Genomic DNA, 19,731 nt, shown 5'->3' with positions numbered 1-19,731 from the left:
GGTGGAGGATTGCTTTTCAGACTGGAGGCCTGTGACCAGCAGTGCGCCACAAAGATCCATCGCTTTTCATCACTTATATAAATGACTTGGATATGAACATAGAAGGTATAACTAGTAAGTTTGCAGATGACACCAAAATTGGAGGTGTGGTGGATAACGAAGAAGATTACCTCTGAATGCAACAGGATCTTGATCAGATAGGCCAGTGGGCCGATGAATGACAAATGGAGTTAAATTTAGATAAACATGAGGTGCTGCATTTTTGAAAAGCCAATCACAGGACATATACACTTAATGGTATGGTCCTATGGAGTGTTGCTGAACAAAGAGACCTTGGAGTGCAGGTTCATAGCTCCTTGAAAGTGGAGTCGCAGGTAGATAGGGTAGTGAAGAAGGCATTTGGTATGCTTTCCTATATTGGTCAGAGCTTTGAGTGTAGGAGTTGGGAGGTCATGTTAATGCTGTCCAAGATATTGGTTAGGCCACTTTTGGAATATTATGTGCAATTTTAGTCTCCCTCCTATAGAAGGATGTTGTGAAACTTGAAAGGGTTCAGAAAAGATTTACAAGGATGTTGCCAGGCTTGGAGGGTTGGAGCTGGAGGGAGAGGTTAAATAGGCTGAAGCATCAAGGCTGAGGGGTGACATTATTGAGGTTTATAAAATCATGAGGGGCATGGAGAGGGTAAATAGACAAGGTCTTTTCCCTGGTTTTGGGGGTCTAGACTAGAGGGCATAGGTTTAGGGTGAGAGAGAAAAGATCTAAAAGGGATCTAAGGGGCAATGTTTTCACACAGAGCGGTGCATGTATGGAATGAGTTGCTGGGGAAGTGGTGGAACCTGGTACAGTTACATTTAAAAGGCATCTGGATGAATACATGAATAGGAAGGGTTCAGAGTAATATGGGCCAGGTACTGGCAAATGGGACTGGATTAATTTAGTATATTAATGGATAATCTATTTCTATGCTGTACATCTCTAAGTCCCTATGGCAACAGTTTAATTGATGTTACATATCCATATTTACTTTCAGTACAGGACATGGCACACAGGGGTGCCTCCCTACATTAACAATTAGATGTTGTATTTAAAATATGGGAGAGTGTGTTCCCAACACATAGATGGAAGCCACTATTAAAGTAACTTCCACAATTCATCTGTGTATGTGCCTGCAACACAGTTGCAAGAACAAGTGGTAGGAACGGGAAGGTAGTTTTGACGGACATAATGAGTAAGCTCTGATGAACTTGCAAAAGGTTGGAACCAAGAATTATAACAGGTAGCAATAGCATGGCAAATGATAGTAAAGTACAAAGGTTCTATTGAAGCACAGTAAAATGGTCTGTCCAAAATTCCAAACCTAATTTGTAATTCAAAAACTACTGTCAGCCACACTTTGCGCATGTGTGGGCACTGTTCCACCTAGCCGTAGCATCAGCTACAAACCCAGCCTTATAACACATATTTCATGTCAGACATACCTGGGAGAATACATACAAGGGGTTTTACACAGGTTCCAGTCTCTCGGCTTTAGACCTTACCCTGTTGTTGCTTTGTGGTGACTGATCCGAGTTTCAGCACGTTCCTCAGCAGATAGTCCTGGACTTTAGGATGTGTCAGTTTGCTACATTCAGTCTTTGTACAGGAAGGTCAATGATTTTCAAGCAGACTAAAGACTAAATTGATGGTCTTCTGACAGCAGTTGATGTTTATCTCGTGTGCATCCTGGGAACAGCCCGTAATGCACAAAGTCTTCAATACAGAACTTGTTGTGTTGACCCTCAACAAGAAGAACAGCATGCCTTTCCAAAGGTTTATTTTGGTAGGTGCTGAGAAACAGTCTGTTTCCTTATCTTAAAGGCAGCTGGCACTTTAGGCTAAGTTTTCACTACTGAGGTGGATAGCTCAACCTAGTTAATTCACCAGCTCAGGAGAACTGTCACAGTAGACAGTCGAGCTAGATTTTCCCCCAGGGAGATGCAACAGTTCCCAAATGGCTAGGTGGGTTGCCTCTGTTCTTTGTTCCAATTGTTTCACTTAATTTGGGCCCTCTAGCCCACATGCCTAATATCAGCACCCATCTACTCCTGATGCACTCAGATCCTCTGCCAATTCATTTCACCCAGGAACCTCCAATCTCCTTATAGACTCTTGTTTAAACTCACCTAGTTTCTTTTTTGGTAACCTATTTGTTCATAGAAACATAGAAGATAGGAGCAAGGGGGGATTAAGCCATTCAGCCCTTCACAACTGCTCTGGTATTCAATATGATCATGATTGATCTTCTAATTCAGTACTCTGTTTCCATTTTCTCCCGATACCCTTTGATCCCTTTAGCCCTAAAACTTATATCTAATTCCTTCTTAAAAACATTCAGTGTTTTGGCTTCAACCATTTTCTGTGGCAGAGAATTCCATAGGCTCACACTGTCTGGGTGAAAAAGTTTCTCTTCATCTCAATCGTAAATAGCCTACTGCATATCCCTAGATTGTGGTCCTTGGTTCTGGACTCCCCAATCATCAGGAACATCCTGCATTGGCCCTGTCAAGTTCTGTTAGAATTTTATAGTTTTCTATAAGATTCCCCCATCCTTCTTCTAAACTGAATGTAATTTTAACCAATCCAGTCTCTCTTCATACAACAGCCCTGCTATCTCAGGAATCGGTTTGGTAAACCTTCATGCAATCCCTCCATAGCCAGAATAGCCTTACTCAGATAAGGAGCCCAATACCACATAATACTCCAGATGTGGTATCTGCAGTAAGGTATCCCTGTTCCTGTACTGGGATCTTCTCACTATGAAGGCCAATATATGATTTGCCTACAGCATCTGAATGCTTAATTTCAGTAACTTCTTGAGTGTTGTTGGAAGTACAATCCTCCAGGCCAATAAACAGTAGTCTTACAGACTTCTGTGGATAGGCTTTCAGAAGTTCATGCAACTTCTAGTTTCTGACGTGCTCTTGGAACCACATATTTACATTGCTAGACCATTTCAGTTTCTTGTCAACCTCCAGGATATTGATAGTGGTGATTCAGCGATGATAATGCCATTGAATGTCAAAAGAAGATGGTTGGATTCTGTCTTGTTAGAGATGGTTATTGCTTGATCTATGTGGCTTGAATTTTACTTGCCACTTCTCAGCCCAAGCCTGGGTATTGCCCAGGTCTTTAAAGTTTGTACATACACTGAGTTCGAAACCAAAAATGGAACTGGTGTTCAAGAGCATGGAAGAAATGTAGAAATTAAAATGAATTGCTAGAGAAATTCAGCAGGTTGGGCAGAATTGGTGGAAAGAGAGAAATAGCATTTATGCATTGAGTCCAGTATGACTCTTCATCAAACACTTCTGCAGAACCTTTCTGAATTACTGATTGTACCACAACTGGAGTATTATCACTTCACCTAGGCGCAGGGGCATACTAGCAACCGTGTTTTTGTGCAAGCACCTCCCAGGAACAGTCTCTGATGGTGCAGTGTGTGCATAATCCAGAATTATAATTAGATCTATTGTCACATGTATTCAAATGAATACAGTGAAAAGTGTATTATGTCGCTGCTTACTGCGCCATCTTAGATACAAAGGTCTCCAGGTTCAGCTTCTTCAGTGACAGTTCTTGAAAAAGTAGGGAAGTTAAAAAAAATGTCCAGCATTGCAGATTTAGGACTAAATTATAAAATGGAGAAAAAATGTTCAGAACAACAATCTGTCGACCCAGTCCATGTTGACAATTAGCCATCAGTCCACAAAGAACCTTGACACCAGACCATGCCTGGCTTCACCTCAGGGATCACAAAGCCAGAAGATTGCTCTGGAATCATTTTTGAAACTGGAATTCCACACTGAGACCATGCCAGGATGAGAGACCACCACATACTGCCCAAAGACCACCACGCTGGACTGTTGGAAGATGACCATGCCAGACCGAGAGGATGCCAGGTTGAGAGGACTCCACACTGGGCCATCACACTGCCATGCTGTGCCAACAGACTGCCACACCGGACCGAAAGGACACCTCATTGGGTCAGTGCTGTGCCTGGGAGTTCCAAGGCAGCAAGGTCAGAGGCTGGGAGTTCTAAGTTGCATTCCCAAAATTCTCTAGATTTGGGAAAGGTTCCAGCTGAATGGAAAACAGTCAATGCAACTACTTTATTCAGAAATGGAGGAAGATGGAAAGCAGATCAGATAGCTTAATATCTGTCTTAGAGATGTTAAAAGCTATCATTAAAGACTTTGTAACAGGGACCTTAGAAAGGTTTAAATAATCAGGCAAAATCAGCATGGTTCTGTGAAGGAGAAATCATATGCAACCAAGGTAGAGTCAACATGACAGAATAGTATTCAACTAATTAATTGGATTTCTTTGAAGATACGAAAGGTTCTACAGATAAATGGGAACTAAATATACATTTTAGTTGAATTTTCCAAAGGCATTTAATAAGTCAAAGATTATTGTGGAAAATAGAAGTTTATGGTGTAGGAGGTAATATTTTGGCATGGACTATATAATGGCTGACTAACTGGAAATAGACAGTAGGCATTAGAAACTAATGATCTGGTTGACAAGATGCAATGAATGGTGTGCCACAGGGATCTTCAATGTTTTACAATTTATATAAATGACTTGGATGAAAGAACCAAAGGTATGATTGTTAAATTTGCTGATGATACAAAAAATAGGTAAGAAAGTAATTTGTGAAGAGGACAGAAGGAGGCTACAAAAGAATCTAGATTTGTTGAGTGGGAGAAATTCTGGCATTTTTTTCCTTTCTTCTTTCATGGATCTGAGCATCACTGTCATGATCACTACCTAATCGCCTTTGAAAGAAATGGCTTGCTAAACTGTTTCAGAGTGCATCTTAATCTGTGGGGCTACAGTAGCATGTAACCAGAAGAGATCTTTCTTATAGGACAATAGTTTCATGCTCTCCATTACTGAGACGAGGTCTATATTCTAGATTTATTAATTCAACTTAAATTCTGCTAGTTGCTGTTTGAACCTTTGTCCTTAGAGCATTAGTCTGGGACTTGGGCTATGAGTCCAGTGGCATTACCACTTAGACCATAAGACATAGGAGTGGAAGTAAGGCCATTCGGCCCATCGGGTCCACTCCGCCATTCAATCATGGCTGATGGGCATTTCAACTCCACTTACCCGCATTCTTCCCGTAGCCCTTAATTCCTTGTGACATCAAGAATTTATCAATCTCTGCCTTGAAGACATTTAGCGTCCCGGCCTCCACTGCACTCTGCAGCAATGAATTCCACAGGCCCACCACTCTCTGGCTGAAGAAATGTCTCCGCATTTCTGTTCTGAATTTACCCCCTCTAATTCTAAGGCTGTGTCCATGGGTCCTAGTCTCCTCACCTAACGGAAACAATTTCCTAGCGTCCACCCTTTCCAAGCCATGTATTATCTTGTAAGTTTCTATTAGATCTCTCCTTAATCTTCTAAACTCCAATGAATACAATCCCAGGATCCTCAGCCGTTCCTCGTATGTTAGACCTACCATTCCAGGGATCATCCGTGTGAATCTCTGCCGAATACGCTCCAGTGCCAGTATGTCCTTCCTGAGGTGTGGGGACCAAAACTGGACACAGTACTCCAAATGGGGCCTAACCAGAGCTTTGTAAAGTCTCAGTAGCAAACAGTGCTTTTATATTCCAACCCTCTTGAGATAAATGACAACATTGCATTCGCTTTCTTAATCACGGACTCAACCTGCATGTTTACCTTTAGAGAATCCTCAACTAGCGCTCCCAGATCCCTTTGTACTTTGGCTTTATGAATTTTCTCACCGTTTAGAAAGTAGTCCATGCTTGTATTCTTTTTTCCAAAGTGCAAGACATTTGCTCACATTGAATTCCATCAGCCATTTCCTGGACCATCTCCCAAACTGTCTAGATCCTTCTGCAGCTTCCCCACTTTCTCAGTACTACCTGCCTGTCCACCTAACTTTGTATCATCGGCAAACTTCGTTAGAATGCCCCCAGTCCCTTCATCCAGATCATTAATATATAACGTGAACAGCTGCGGCCCCAACACTGAACCCTGCTGGACACTGCTTGTCACCGGCTGCCATTCCGAAAAAGAACCTTTTATCCCAACTCTCTGCCTTCTGTCAAGCAGCCAATCCTCAATCCATACTAGTAGCTCACCTCGAATACCATGGGCCCTCACCTTGCTCAGCAGCCTCGCATGTAGCACCTTATCAAAGGCCTTTTGGAAATCTAGATAGACCACATCCACTGGGTTTCCCTGGTCTAACCTACTTGTCACCTCTCCAAAGAATTCCAACAGGTTTGTCAGGCCCGACCTCCCCTTACTAAATCCATGTTGACTTGTTCTAATCTGACCCTGCTCTTCCAAGAATTTAGAAACCTCATCCTTAATAATGGATTCTAGAATTTTACTAACAACAGAGGTTAGGCTAATTGGCCTATAATTTTCCATCTTTTGTCTTATCCTTTCTTGAACAAGGGGGTTACAACAGTGATCTTCCAATCATCCGGGACTTTCCCTGACTCCAGTGACTTTTGAAAGATCTCAGCCAACGCCTCCACTACTTCCTAAGTCACCTCCCTCAGAACTCTCGGATGTAGCCCATTGGGGCCAGGAGATTTATCAATTTTAAGACCTTTTAGCTTTTCTATCACTTTCTCTTTTGTAATGGCAACCATACTCAACTCAGCCTCCTGACTCCCTTTAATTGTTGGGATATTACTCATGTCTTCTACTGTGAAGACTGACGCAAAGTACTTATTAAGTTCTCCAGCTATTTCCTTATCTCCCATCACTAGGCTTCCAGCATCAGTTTGAAGTGGCCCAATGTCTACTTTTGCCTGTCGTTTGTTTCTTATGTATTGAAAGAAACTTTTACTATCATTTCTAATATTACTGGCTAGCCTACCTTCATATTTGATGATTTGGAGATGCCAGTGTTGGACTGGGGTGAACAAAGTTAAAAATCACACAACACCAGGTTATAGTCCAACAGGTTTAATTGGAAGCACACTAACTTTCGGAACGACGCTCCTTCATCAGGTAATGAAGATAATTACCTTTATTTAAGGTAATTATGAGGGCATGAGAGAGGAACTGACGAAAATAGACTGGAAGCAGAGCCTAGCGGGGAAGACAGTAGAGCAAAAATGGTAGGAGTTTGTGGGTATAATTGAGGACACTGTACCGCAAGAAAAGAAAGATTATCCTGGGAGGGATTAGACAGCCATGGCTGACAAAGGAAGTCAGGAAATGTATTAAAGAAAAAGAGAGATCCCAACAGTATCCCTCTGGAGCATATAGGAAAATATGAAATTGCCATTGTGGCAGGAAGAATTAAAAGAACCATATTATCTGCATGATGAAAGATGCAGAGCTCTGAAATACAGAGGGATATGGGTATCCAAGCACATGACGTGTAAAAGTTTACTATGCAGACATAGAAAGTAAGTAGGAAAGTTAATAGAATGTTTATTGCAAGGGAAACCAAATAGAAAGGTGGGGAAGTTATGCTTCAGTAATGCAAGGCAAAGGTGAGACCACATCTGGAATATTGCATACTGTATTGGTCTCCTTATTTAGAAAGGATATAAATGCATTGGAATCAAATCAGAGAAGGTTTAGTAAACGAAAATCTGCAATGGGTGAGTTATCTTTTGAGACAAGGTTGGACAGGTTAGGTTTCTATCTGTTGGAGATTAAAAGTGATTTGATTGAACCATATAAGAATTTAGTGGTCTTAAGATGGTGGATTTGGAAAAGATGTTTCCTCTTCTGGAAGATTCCCATAAGTGGTGGAACCAGAGCCTTTGGATATTTTTAAGGCATAAATTCCTGATAAACTAGGGAGTAACAGATTATTGGGATTAGGCAGGAATGTATAGTAATCAGATTAGTGCTGATCCTATTGAGTGATGAGCAGCAATATAATGTCACTTCTTATCAAAGCCCACCTAGGAATGCCAATTGTTGTGTGTAAATTACCACAAGCCACCTTTAATTCAGCTACCTATTAAGAAATCTCACAATCAAATACTGAAACAATTACTTAATTTTATTGCAAGTAGTAACCAAAATAAGACCCCTCAAGTAAGCAAGTCAAGTCTCACAACTCAATTTAGCCATTACCTGATTAATTGTGCAATTTAGCTACAAATTCAGCCAACAGTTTCTGTTTCTGGATGTGTCTAGTGTTTGATCCTTGTGCTGTGTGGGTCGTTGGAGTTCTGCTGCTGAAGAATTCATATACAGTTTTCTCTCTTTTGAGTTTGTGGTGCAACATTATTAATGATTCTTTATATTTTTTCATCCACAATATTGATAAGGTTTCCGGAGTCATCAGATCTGAAGCTTGTTTTGTTATCACAAGTAATTCCCCTGTTCCTTGTCACATTTGGTATTAGCTATCTTTCTGAAAGCACAACTTTTCCTGCAATTAGCACTTTACTTCAGGATATTCCTTCTGCAGCAATCCTAATTAACAGTTGTCATGAGGCAGTAGATTATCAAGCAATGTTACCTCCTCTCTCCCAGGAAACAACTTGTTAGCGATGCTTCGACTACTTCTTCCCAGGAATGGCTAATTAGTATGTTGCTTTTAATTCCTTTACAATAGTTTCTCCTTGTTCGTATCATCTCGAGAAACAGTTTATTCCAGAAAGAGTTATTGCTAATTCTTTCAATCAATGAACAGTTATTAAAGTTCTGAAGTTTGCACTATCACACAGCAAAGTTTCCCTAGGCTGGTTGAGATGGCAGATCGGAACTCTGAGGAGAGATTGGTTCAAATGCCCTGTGTTCACTAGAGTTTAGAAGGACGAGAGGGGGTCTGATTGAAGCATATGTAAATCTAACAGGGTTGGACAAACTGGATGCAGGGAGGATGTTTTACCTGGTCAGAGAGTCTAGAACCAGGGACACATTCTCAGGATATAGGGTAAACCAGTTAGGACTGAGATGAAAAAAGGTAGTGACTCTGTAAAATTCTCTTCCATAGAAGATTATGGAGACCAAGTCACTGAATACATTCAAGAAAGAGATACATCATTTTTTTAGATTTTATTGAGGGGTGTGGGAAGAATGAGAGAATATGGCATTGAGATAGAGGATCAGCTATGATCATATTTAATGGCAGTGAAAGCTTGAAGGGCTAAATGCCCCATTCCTGCTCTTCGTTTCTGTTTTCTATTTAAAGGGCTTAGAGATCTGGGTTGTGGGGAGTCCAGAACTAGAGGGCATAGGTTTAGGATGAGAGAGGAAAGATGTAAAAGAGACCTAAGGGACACCCTTTTCACGCAGAGGGTGGCACGTATATGGAATGAGCTGCCAGAGGAAGTGGCAGAGCCTGGTATAATTGCAACATTTAAAAGGCATCTGAATGGGTATATGAATAGGAAGGGTTTGGAGGGATATGGGCTGGGTGCAACAAGTGGCTCTAGTTTAGGTTGGGATATCTGGTCAGCAAGGATGAGTTGAACCGAAGGGTCTGTTTCCGTGCTGTACATCTCTATGACGGTATGAGAGCTGGAGAAGATTACAGAGAGACCATGGAGAGACTTGAATGCAAGAATGATGATTTTAGTAATGAGATGTTGTCAGATAGGGAGCAAGCAGAACCTGAAGGGTAATTGAGAATTCAAGCACATTTACGTGCAGGCAGCAGTTTTGTAATGAGTATGTTTACATTGTGTGAAAAAGGGCTATAATCCCAATGGCACTCAGGTAGTCAAGATTAGTCATCAGTAAGGCACCAATGAGTGTTTCAGCAATGGAGGGCACTGCTGAGGCATATGAGCATAAGAAATAAGAGCAGAAGTCAAGTATTTGGCCCCTCAAATCTGTTCAGCCATTGAATAACATTTTGGATGGTCTGTTTGTGTTTCAAATTCTATATTCCCATCTACCTCTAATAACACTTGATTCAGTTGCCTAACAAGAATCAATCCACCTCTGTCTTAAAAATATTCAATTCCACCATTCTGAGGTAGAGTTTCCAAGTCACACAACCTTCTGAGAGAGAAAAAAACATTTTCTCATCTCTCACCTGAAAGGGTGATCCTTAATTTTAAAACAGTTTCCCTCTAGTTCTGACACAAACAGGAGCATCCTTTCCATGTCCAACTTGTCACGACACAGATGGAAGTAAATGATATTGCTGAAATGAAAGTAGACAGTCTTGGTAATGATGCATACATATAGTTAAAATCATGTCTTGGGTTAATGTTTTGGTGAATTTCTATGGGTGGAAATAGAGGTTGGGTGAAGAGTTTGTAATGAAGTCCAAAGGCAATGACTTCAATCTCCCCAAGATGTAGTTGGAGGAAATTTCTACAGTTTTATTATTTAAACATTGGACAAGCAGCATGGAATATTAGGGACAGTAAGTGGTTCAAAGAGATGGTGGTGAGTTAGAGCTGGTTGTTGTCAGTATATATTTCTCAGTAATATTGCCAGTTGATGGATGTAGGTGGATGTATGAATATTCCAGGACTGGCAGCTATACAATGGGAATAACATCTCCTTCTCTCTTCATAATGCCTATTTGCTCATCACCCTGGCAACCAATCTCTCCCATGATGGGCAGAAAACCAGTTCGGCCAGACAGCCCTGGCAGTAACGAAGATGTTGCAATCTGTATCCAAGGTGCCAGGCCTTAACTTCTGGAGGGATACTAGTCTGAGCATTTAAAGTGCTTATCTGCTTCTGTATGCCAGTACTTCTCTTACCACTTGATGATCTCTCACAAACTAATTGGCTGGAGACCTCCTATTCAGTGGGATGGCTATAGGTAAAGATCAAGGTTCTCAGTTAATTGCTGATTCAGTACCTTATACTGACACTTGATTTCTCTGTACGCTTTATTGTGTTTTATCACTTCACATTGTGTTCTATGCTCCTATTACCAGCCTGGCATCTCTACTAATTGAAAAACTGATTTGTCTTATTCAATTTTTTCTGAAAGTCACGACCTTAATGAGGCTGTGCATTTTAACTTGCCACTACCTAAAATTAGAGCTGAAAATGTGTTGCTGGAAAAGCGCAGCAGGTCAGGCAGCATCGAAGGAGCAGGAGAATCGACATTTCAGGCATAAGCCCTTCTTCAGGAATGAGGAAGGTGTGCCAAGTCAGGCTAAGATAAAAGGTAGGGAGGAGGGACTTGGGGGAGGGGCGTTGGGAATGCGATAGGGAATGCGACCTCCTTCCACCTATCGCATTCCCAACACCCCTCCCCCAAGTCCCTCCTCCCTATCTTTTATCTTAACCTGCTTGGCACACCTTCCTCATTCCTGAAGAAGGGCTTATGCCTGAAACGTTGATTCTCCTGCTCCTTGGATGCTGCCTGACCTGCTGTGCTTTCCCAGCAACACATTTTTCAGCTCTGATCTCCAGCATCTGCAGTCCTCACTTTCTACTACCTAAAATTATAATGAAGAAAAGAGTTCTTCTTCCATAAGTTGGTTTAAGTCTTGCCAGTGTTTATCTAAGTATAAATTCTTCTCTTCAGGGAAAATCAAGGTTACTGTTATTCTTCTGATGCCTCCAATGTGAAGTAAATAATACAGTCTTGTCCCAGATGATCTTCCTACAATGATATGTACTCACCTTATTCAATAGCAGGGCCACCATTATTTAAGTCCTTTAAATGAGCAAGGGAAATTGAAGTACAGTTATGGGTCAGGCTGTACAGATACTTCCAGCAAACAGTACATTAACATGGGAACAGGTTATCTCTTTCAATCTGTTTTATCCAGCTTAAGGAATGAAAAATATACAAGAAAATATTCAAATTGGAAAATGGTTGTGCTGTTTTGCAATGTATATTTTCTATTTTAACCACAATATTTAGTAGAGGACATTATCCATTAATTTTGTACTTAGCTGTACTTACAAACAAAACTTCAAACATCTTTGCTACCTACACTATACTGAAACTCATTTGATTTTCTTACTGACAACATCTGCTTACCATGCTTTGATCTTCTTGTTTCTAATAGGTGCCAGTCAAAGCCTTGGGAGGAAAGCTCTATGTTCGGATCTCTGTACATATCTACAATGAACTGGAGCAGTACCAGAAACTTGCAGATGCAGTTGAAGAACTGACACTCGAGTAGGCTGGGGACAAACCATATACTTTTCCGACTGACTGTCTTCTTACTGCTACACATCTGATTATACTATTGCCTCAATCAAAAGTACTATGTATAGAATTGACCTTTGACGATATTGACAAAAGGTAGTTTTGTTTGTACAACCAGCAGAGGTCCAGTATTATAACAATGCCCAATGGAGTAATATTCGAGTCATATTACAGATTAATGAGATAGATTAGAATTGTGAAAACTGAATGGATTTGTGTTTTTATCAATGTGATTTTGCAGCTTCTGAAATGTTCACTGCCGCCTGTGGTAGATTAGCTTTAAAGAGCAACAAAAGTAGTTACATGGATTGGACTGAAGTATTTGTAGTTTGTCTTCTAAAGATGACTTATTAATAAATGGAACTTTCAAGGGAAGAATCAATCCTAGCCCCTGAGTTTGATTAACATCAATCCTTGTGGTATATGTGGAAGGTTGTTTTAGAGTCACTGGCCTAGAAGTTCAAAGCCTTTCAGGAGTTGGAGAGATAGTGCAGGGTATAAGCCCTGCCCAGAATTCTGAGAGCTGGGCATCACTGATATTTAACCTCAGGCTTCCTTGTCATAGAGTTGGAAGGTACTTTAACCTGTTGGCAAAGAAAACACTTGAAGTGAAAAAAATCAGCCCACTGCTAGCTCTAGAGCGGCCCTCATTTAAGTAGGTGTAGATGTCAACTCTGGATGGTTTGTGGGGGTACAGGAGGGGTGGCGGAGGCACAGTGGTAATTGTTGTCACGTTTCTGAAAGCAACTGAATGGAATCTACAAAATTGCTCAGTCAATGTGCCTCCATAGTGTTACGGCATGGGGTAAACCCTTCTGCTAATTTAAACCAGAGTCAAGAGTGTCATACTGGAAAAGCACAGCAGGTCAAGCAGTATCCAAGAAGCAGAAGAATTGAAATTTCAGGCATAAGCCCTTCATCAGGAATGAGGCTTGTGGGCCAGAAGAGCTGTGAGATTAATGGGAGTGGGGTAGGGCTGGGGGGAAGGTAGCTGGGAATGTGAAAGGTAGATGGAGGTGGGGGGTGAAATGATAGGTTGGGGAGGAGGGTGGAGCGGATAGGTGGGAAGGATGATGGATAGGTCAAGAGGACGTTGCTCTCTGAAATGATCTGCAAGTTGGTGTCCTGTCTCTCTGATGTAGAGGAGACCACATTGGCTGCAATGGATACAGTTGATGACATGCGTGGAAGTAGAGGTAAATTTCTGTTGGATATGGAAAGATCCTTTGGGGCCTTGGAGGGATGTGAGAGGGAGAGGGAGGTGTGGACACAGGTTTTAAGCTTCTTGTGGTGGCAGGCAAAGGTGCAGGGAATGGGGGTGGGTTGGTGTGGGGCGTAGATCTGACAGAGGGAGTGGTCTCTCTGAAACGCAGAGAGGGATGCGGAGGGAAATATATCCTTAGTGGTGGGGACTGTTTGCAGGTGGAGGAAGTGGCGGAGGATGATGCGATGTATCTGGAGGTTGGTGGAGTGGAAGATGAGGACCAGGGGAGTTCTGTCTTTGTTGTGATTGAAGGGGTGGGGTTCAAGGGCGGATGTACAGGAAGTGGAGGAGATGCGCTGGAGGTCATCGTTGACCACATGGGAGGGGAAATTGTGGTCTTTGAAGAAGGAGGCCATCTGGGATGTTCTGTGGTAGAATTGGCCCTCCTGAGAGCAGGTGCAGTAAAGGTGGAGGAGTTGGGAATAAGGGATAGCAATTTTACAGGAGGCAGGGTGGGAGGAAGTGTAGTCCAGGTAGCATTGGGAGTTGGTGGGTTTGTAGTAAATGTCCGTGTTTATTCGGTCGCCAGAAATGGAGATGGGGAGGTCCAGGAAGGACACCTTCCCACCCTTCTGCTCCACCCTCCTCACATGGAATAGCTCACCTCACCTCATAATCTGTTAAAGTATGAGTGATAGAGAACTACCCAAATTCCACTATTTGAAGAAAAAATTTAATACTTTATTCTTGAACTCCAAAAGAGAACATTAAACTACAACTATCTACACTGTAAACTTCCTTAATCTTAACGATATGTCTCCCTTCCACTCCATAACAATATACTGATGTGATAAAACCCCGATTAAATTTTCAAAAAAATCAAGTTTCAAAACTAGCCCAGCTGTGTCGATTCTCCTGTGTAGACTCCTGAGTCATCTGCTGCAGAGTTTTCATATGGTAAGGTATCTTTCAGAGGGAAGGTCTGTGGGCAGTATGGATGGTGCCCTTTGTCCCTCTGACTATCTGTTCAAAATGCCTGATTTTTATATCCCAAAATATTGGATCGTCTCATGTCATCAAAACAGTAAAATCCAAATTCAATTGGGTTTTAGTATCTTGAGACATAATTTAAGCTAATTGGCTAAATTTGAATTGTTGCAGAAACATAACAACATAGCTCAGCTATTTGTTTTACAGCCAAATGTTATATTTTAATATTTTCCAGTACACTCTGCCTGCTAGGTGCTTGCCAGCTTTCACTCTCTCTTAAAGATACAGTACACCCCTACAACTTCATAACATCTCCCCCCTTAAAAAAAATTCACCATCATAATGAAAAGGTGGCTTCTTTTGTTTTCTATTTCTTCACCACATTACCATGACATACATAGGACATTAACCTAAGTTCATATTAACTTCTGCGCGCACACACACACACATATACAAAACATTGGTATCTATTCAATCTCATTATATTTTATCAGTTAAATCCGCGATAATGCATCTGCTATTACATTGTTACAACCCGCAACAAGTACAATTTGTAAATTAAAAGTCTGTAACATAAGACTCCAAAGAAATAATCTCAAATTCTTCTCTTTAAATTGTTCCAAGAATGTATGAGGATTGTGAGCTATGTACACAAACATCTCTGACGCATTGTTAGTGACATAAACCTTAACATGTTGTAACACCAATACCAAACTCAACAATTCTTTTTCAATCGTAGAGTATTTTTTCTGGTGGGTGTTGAGTTTCTTTGAAAAGTATCTAACTGGCAGTTCAATTCCATCATCATCTTCCTGTAGCAGTACAGCTCCACCTTCTATGTCACGAGCATCGATTACAACTTTAAAGTGTTTCACAAAATTTGGCAAAGCTAAAACTGGTGCGGTGGTTAATACTGCTTTTAGATTGTCAACTGCCTCCTGGCATTGTTCTGTCAGCCAAAAGTTTGTGTTCTTCTTTAGCAAATCTGTTAACGGTGCCACTATGCTGCTGAAGATTAGAACAAACTTCCAGTAGAATCCGCTTAGTCCCAAAAATCGAAGTACCTCTTTCTTCGAGGTTGGTTGTGGAAATGCCTCAATGACCTTTGTTTTTACATTCCTTGGGGTTAACCTTTTGTCACCTATGTAATGTCCCAAGAACATCACCTCTGCCTTTGCGAATTCAGTTTTGTTTAAGTTTATTACCAGGTTTCCTTCTCTTAATCATTCAAAGAGCTCTGCCAACTGTACATTGTGATCCTTTCAGGATTCACTAAATATCACTACATCATACAAATAGACTGCACAGTTTGTTAATCCAGCTACAACTCTGTTCATGAGTCTTTGGAATGTGGTGAGTATGTTCTTCATTCCAAAGGGCATCACTTTGAATTTATATAGCCCATTTGGGGTTGCAAACACAGACATTTCTTTCACTTTCTCTGATAAAGGTACCTGCCAATAACCACGCAGTAAGTCCAACTTGGTGATGTAACAGGCTTGTCCAACTTTCTCTATACAGTCCTCCAATCTCAGTATTGGGTATGAGTTTGATTTCATTATGGCGTTGACCTTTTGATAGTCCACACAAAATTGTTGTCTCCCGTCAGGTTTGGGGGCTAAGACGATCAGCAAACACCACTCGCTCTGACTCAGTTTGATGATAGCTTCGTTGAGCATTGCCTCCACTTCCTTCTGGACCTGCCTGTCTTTGAAATGATTAAGCATGTGGGGGGAGGGGGGGGGTGTTTTATCGAACCAGCATTCCCTACATCTACCTCATGCATAATAGCATTAGTCCTATTTATCTTATTCCTGTATATGTCCTCATACTGCTGTAACAAACCTTTCAACGGATATTTTACTAACCTATCCCACTCCTCAAGGACTTCCTCGTTATTTAATGTATTTTGAGGCACATCAGATTCTACAACATCCAGATGTGATTCCTCACTCTGCGGGGCAGTAACTAACACTTGTTTCTCTAGTTCCTTCTCTTTGTTCTAATAAGGTTTCAGCATATTCATATAACATACCCAATACAGTTTTTTTTCCTTTCTGGCATCTTTACCAGATAGTTAACCTGACTCAACTTCTTTTCAATTTGATAGGGACCACTAAACCTGTCTTTGAAAGGATCGCTTATCACTGGGAACAATACTAATACGTCATCCCCATGGGAAAATGTCTGAATCTCAGAATTTTTATCTGCCATCTGCTTCATTCTATGCTGTGCCCTCTTCAGGTGCTACTTAGCAAACTCATCTATTTGATTTAGTCTTTCCCTCACCTCCGATACATAATCCAAGTGTGAGATCTCCAACTTCAGTTCTGTTAATTTCTCTTTAAGTAATTTCAAAGGGCCTTTCATTTCATGTCCGAATATTAACTTAAAAGGAGTAAACTGAGTAGAGTCATTTGGGGCATCTCTAATGGCAAGCAATACGAATGGGATACCTTTATCCCAATTATTCGGGTAATCCTGACAGTATTCTTTTAATTATGGTCGTCAGGGTCTGATGCCACCTTTCTAAAGCTCCCTGAGATTCAAGATGATAAACACTTGATTTAAGGTACTGTATACCTAGGCTATCCTTGACTTTCTTAAACAGTCTAGCAGTAAAATTAAACTCTGACTGAATCTCTCTGGGTAGCCATACTGTGTAAAGAAAGCTACTAACTCCTGTACCACCCTTCTTGCCTTAATGCTCTGTAATGGAATTGCCTCCGGAAATCTGGTAGACACATCCATTATGGTTTAATCAACGAGGAGAAAGTGAGGACTACAGATGCTAGAGGTCAGAGTCGAGAGTGTGGTGCTGGAAAAGCATAGCAGGTCAGGCAGTATCAAAGGAGCAGGAGAATCGAAGTTTCAGGCTTCAACTCTTCATCAGGAATCAGGAAGGGTTTATGCCTGAAATGTTTGATGCTTCTGCTCCTTTGATGCTGCCTGACTTGCTGTGCTTTTCCAGTACCACACTCTTGACATCCGTTATGATTAACAAGTGTAAGTTCCCACTTATGGTTCTCAGGAGGTGACTTACACAATCAATCATAACCCGCGTGAAAGGTTTTTCGAATGCATGAATTGGCAACAAAGATGCTGGTTTTATTACTGCCTGTAGCTTACCTACTATTTGGCATATGTGACACATATGGCAAAAGTTAACGACATCTTCGTACATTCCAGGTTTTTGTACCTTAGCCTCAGTCTTTCGTACCCCTAGGTGATCTCCTACAGGTAGCTCATGTGCTACTGTAACACTTCCTGTCTGTATACTACCAGCAACACAATCTGGTGCACTTCAGCCCATTTCTCCTTTGCACTAACCTGCTGTGATTTCCATTTCTGTCTTAGGATTCTATCTTTCAGATAATAACCCTCAGGAAAATTCTCTGCCTCCTTTTCTGAGTACGCATCAACATGTATATCTTTTATTGTCTTGTCTTTCTGTTGCAAGTCCATTAGTCTTTCAGGACTAAGTATGTCTGTCTGACCCTCTGTTCAGGATTTTCCTGCACAGGGTGTCCACTAACTGAACCTCAACTCCTTCATCTTTGTTTTCAGTTTTTGCTTTGTGCTGTGACTTACGATAGTGCAATGTTGTTACTACATAGTCTGGGAAAATACCAAGGGTATATATTCTTCTTTTAACTCCTCAATTCTCTGGTCTTCCTTGGGCTTCTTCACAACAAAGGGTGTCACTCCCACCTTGGATCTCGCTAACGCGTTCCCAAGAACAAACTGGACTCTTGGAACTGACACTCTGTCAATCAATCCCACTGTTACTTCCCCAGTCTTGAGTTGGCACTCCAACCTGATCTTAAATAGGGAAATGCTAAATTTCTGCCCATCTATCCCACAAATTACCACTCTGTCAGGAAATGGATCAGAAAGAGTGCAAATACGTTCATCAAATACATTCATCTCTTACTATTAAAGACTGGTTAGATCCTGTTTCTCCCAAAATTATAACTTTGTGCCCTTCTCCCCTGTTCTTTCTGAGTAAACTTTACCCACAGAGGTAAGTTCTTTAAAGAGATCTGGCACTAACTCCATACCCAGCCCCTGTCTTGGCTGTGCACTCTCCTGCAGATCCCTGACTCTTCTTGAGGTTTCCTTTACTACTTTCACTAATCCCCTGGCTTAGCTTTTTTTACCACATCTTTTCCCACAGTGCCTTTCTTTAATGACCAGCACTGTGACTTTACATGTCCCAATTTACTACATGGAAGCACCTGAGGTCTTGCATCTCCTTTCCAGCCTATTGGGCTTCTTTTTTAACTGGTGGTTAAAAAAAAATTACCAGTGTTCTCTACTCTTTGTTTCATAGTGTAGAATCTCCCCTTATCCCCGCTTCTATCCCTCACAAGGATGAAATTCTTGATGGAATCTAAACCTTTTGTATATTCAATGTATATTCATCTGCCATCTCTGCTGTTCTTCTCACTGCCTGAACTTTCTGTTCATCAACATGAACTCTTATCATCTCTGGAAGTGAGTTTTTAAACCCCTTCAGCAGAATAATCTGTTACAGCCTCATAGGTTTATCTATTTTTAAGGCCTGCTTCCATCTGGTCAAAATTTCAAACTCAACATAAGTCTGACCTGGTTCCTTCTTTATGTTTCTGAACCTCTGTCTATATGTTTCTGGTACCAATTCATAAACACACAAAATAGCCTGTTTGACATCTGCATAGTCTCTTGACCCCTCATCTGACAGCACAGCAAATATCTCACCAGCTCTGCCTACCAGTTCAGTCTGAACTAGCATTACCCACTCGATCTGCCTAATCATTTTTTCAATTGAAATAAAGAAAGCTTTAACCTCTTTCTCATCAAAGTCATAGAATCCCTACAGCATGGTAACGGACCCTTCAGCCCTACAAGTCCACACCGAACCTGCAAAGAGTATCCCAACCAAACCCATTCCTCTACATTTACCCCTAACCTACACATCCCTAAGCACTATGGGCAATTTAGCACAGCCAATTCACCTAACCTGCACATCTTTGGATTGTGGGAGGAAACCAGCGCACCCGGAAGAGGCTCGAGCAGACCTAGGGAGAATGTGCAAACTCCACACGTGCAGCCATCTGAGACTGGAATCAAACCCAGGTCCCTGGCACTGTGAGGAACAGTGCTAACTACTGAGCCACCAAGCTGCCCTGAGGCAGTGTGGCAGTGTTTTAACATATTTGTAGAAATCACTACCTTCTCATTTACTCCCCATCCTGTTATCTTGACTTTCCTGACTAAGTTGCAATTTCTGAAGTTCAAACTCTCTCACCATTTCTCTCTCTGTCCTCTCTTTTTCTCTCTCCCTTTCTTCTCTTTCTCTCTTTTTCTCTCTTCTCTCTCTCTGTTCAGTTAAGAACCTCCTCTCTTTCTTTTT

General features: G+C 41.3%; 1 protein-coding gene across 1 annotated transcript in view; it reads left to right on the top strand.

The window, feature by feature from the left end:
• LOC140458007 (uncharacterized) overlaps positions 1 to 12,653 on the top strand; it is a 156,691-nt gene extending 144,038 nt beyond the window's left edge. The window contains exon 12 of the mRNA XM_072551953.1: positions 12,000 to 12,653. Within this exon, the coding sequence (XP_072408054.1) occupies positions 12,000 to 12,116 (117 nt within the window). The 3' untranslated portion in view covers positions 12,117 to 12,653. The remainder of the gene's footprint in view (positions 1 to 11,999) is intronic.
• The last annotated feature ends 7,078 nt before the right edge of the window (positions 12,654 to 19,731 follow it).

This window comes from Chiloscyllium punctatum, chromosome 3 (genome assembly GCF_047496795.1).
Source record: "Chiloscyllium punctatum isolate Juve2018m chromosome 3, sChiPun1.3, whole genome shotgun sequence".
Classification (NCBI taxonomy): domain Eukaryota; kingdom Metazoa; phylum Chordata; class Chondrichthyes; order Orectolobiformes; family Hemiscylliidae; genus Chiloscyllium; species Chiloscyllium punctatum.
The sequence above is the reverse complement of the archived record's forward strand: the minus strand, read 5'-3'. Positions and strand labels throughout refer to the sequence as shown.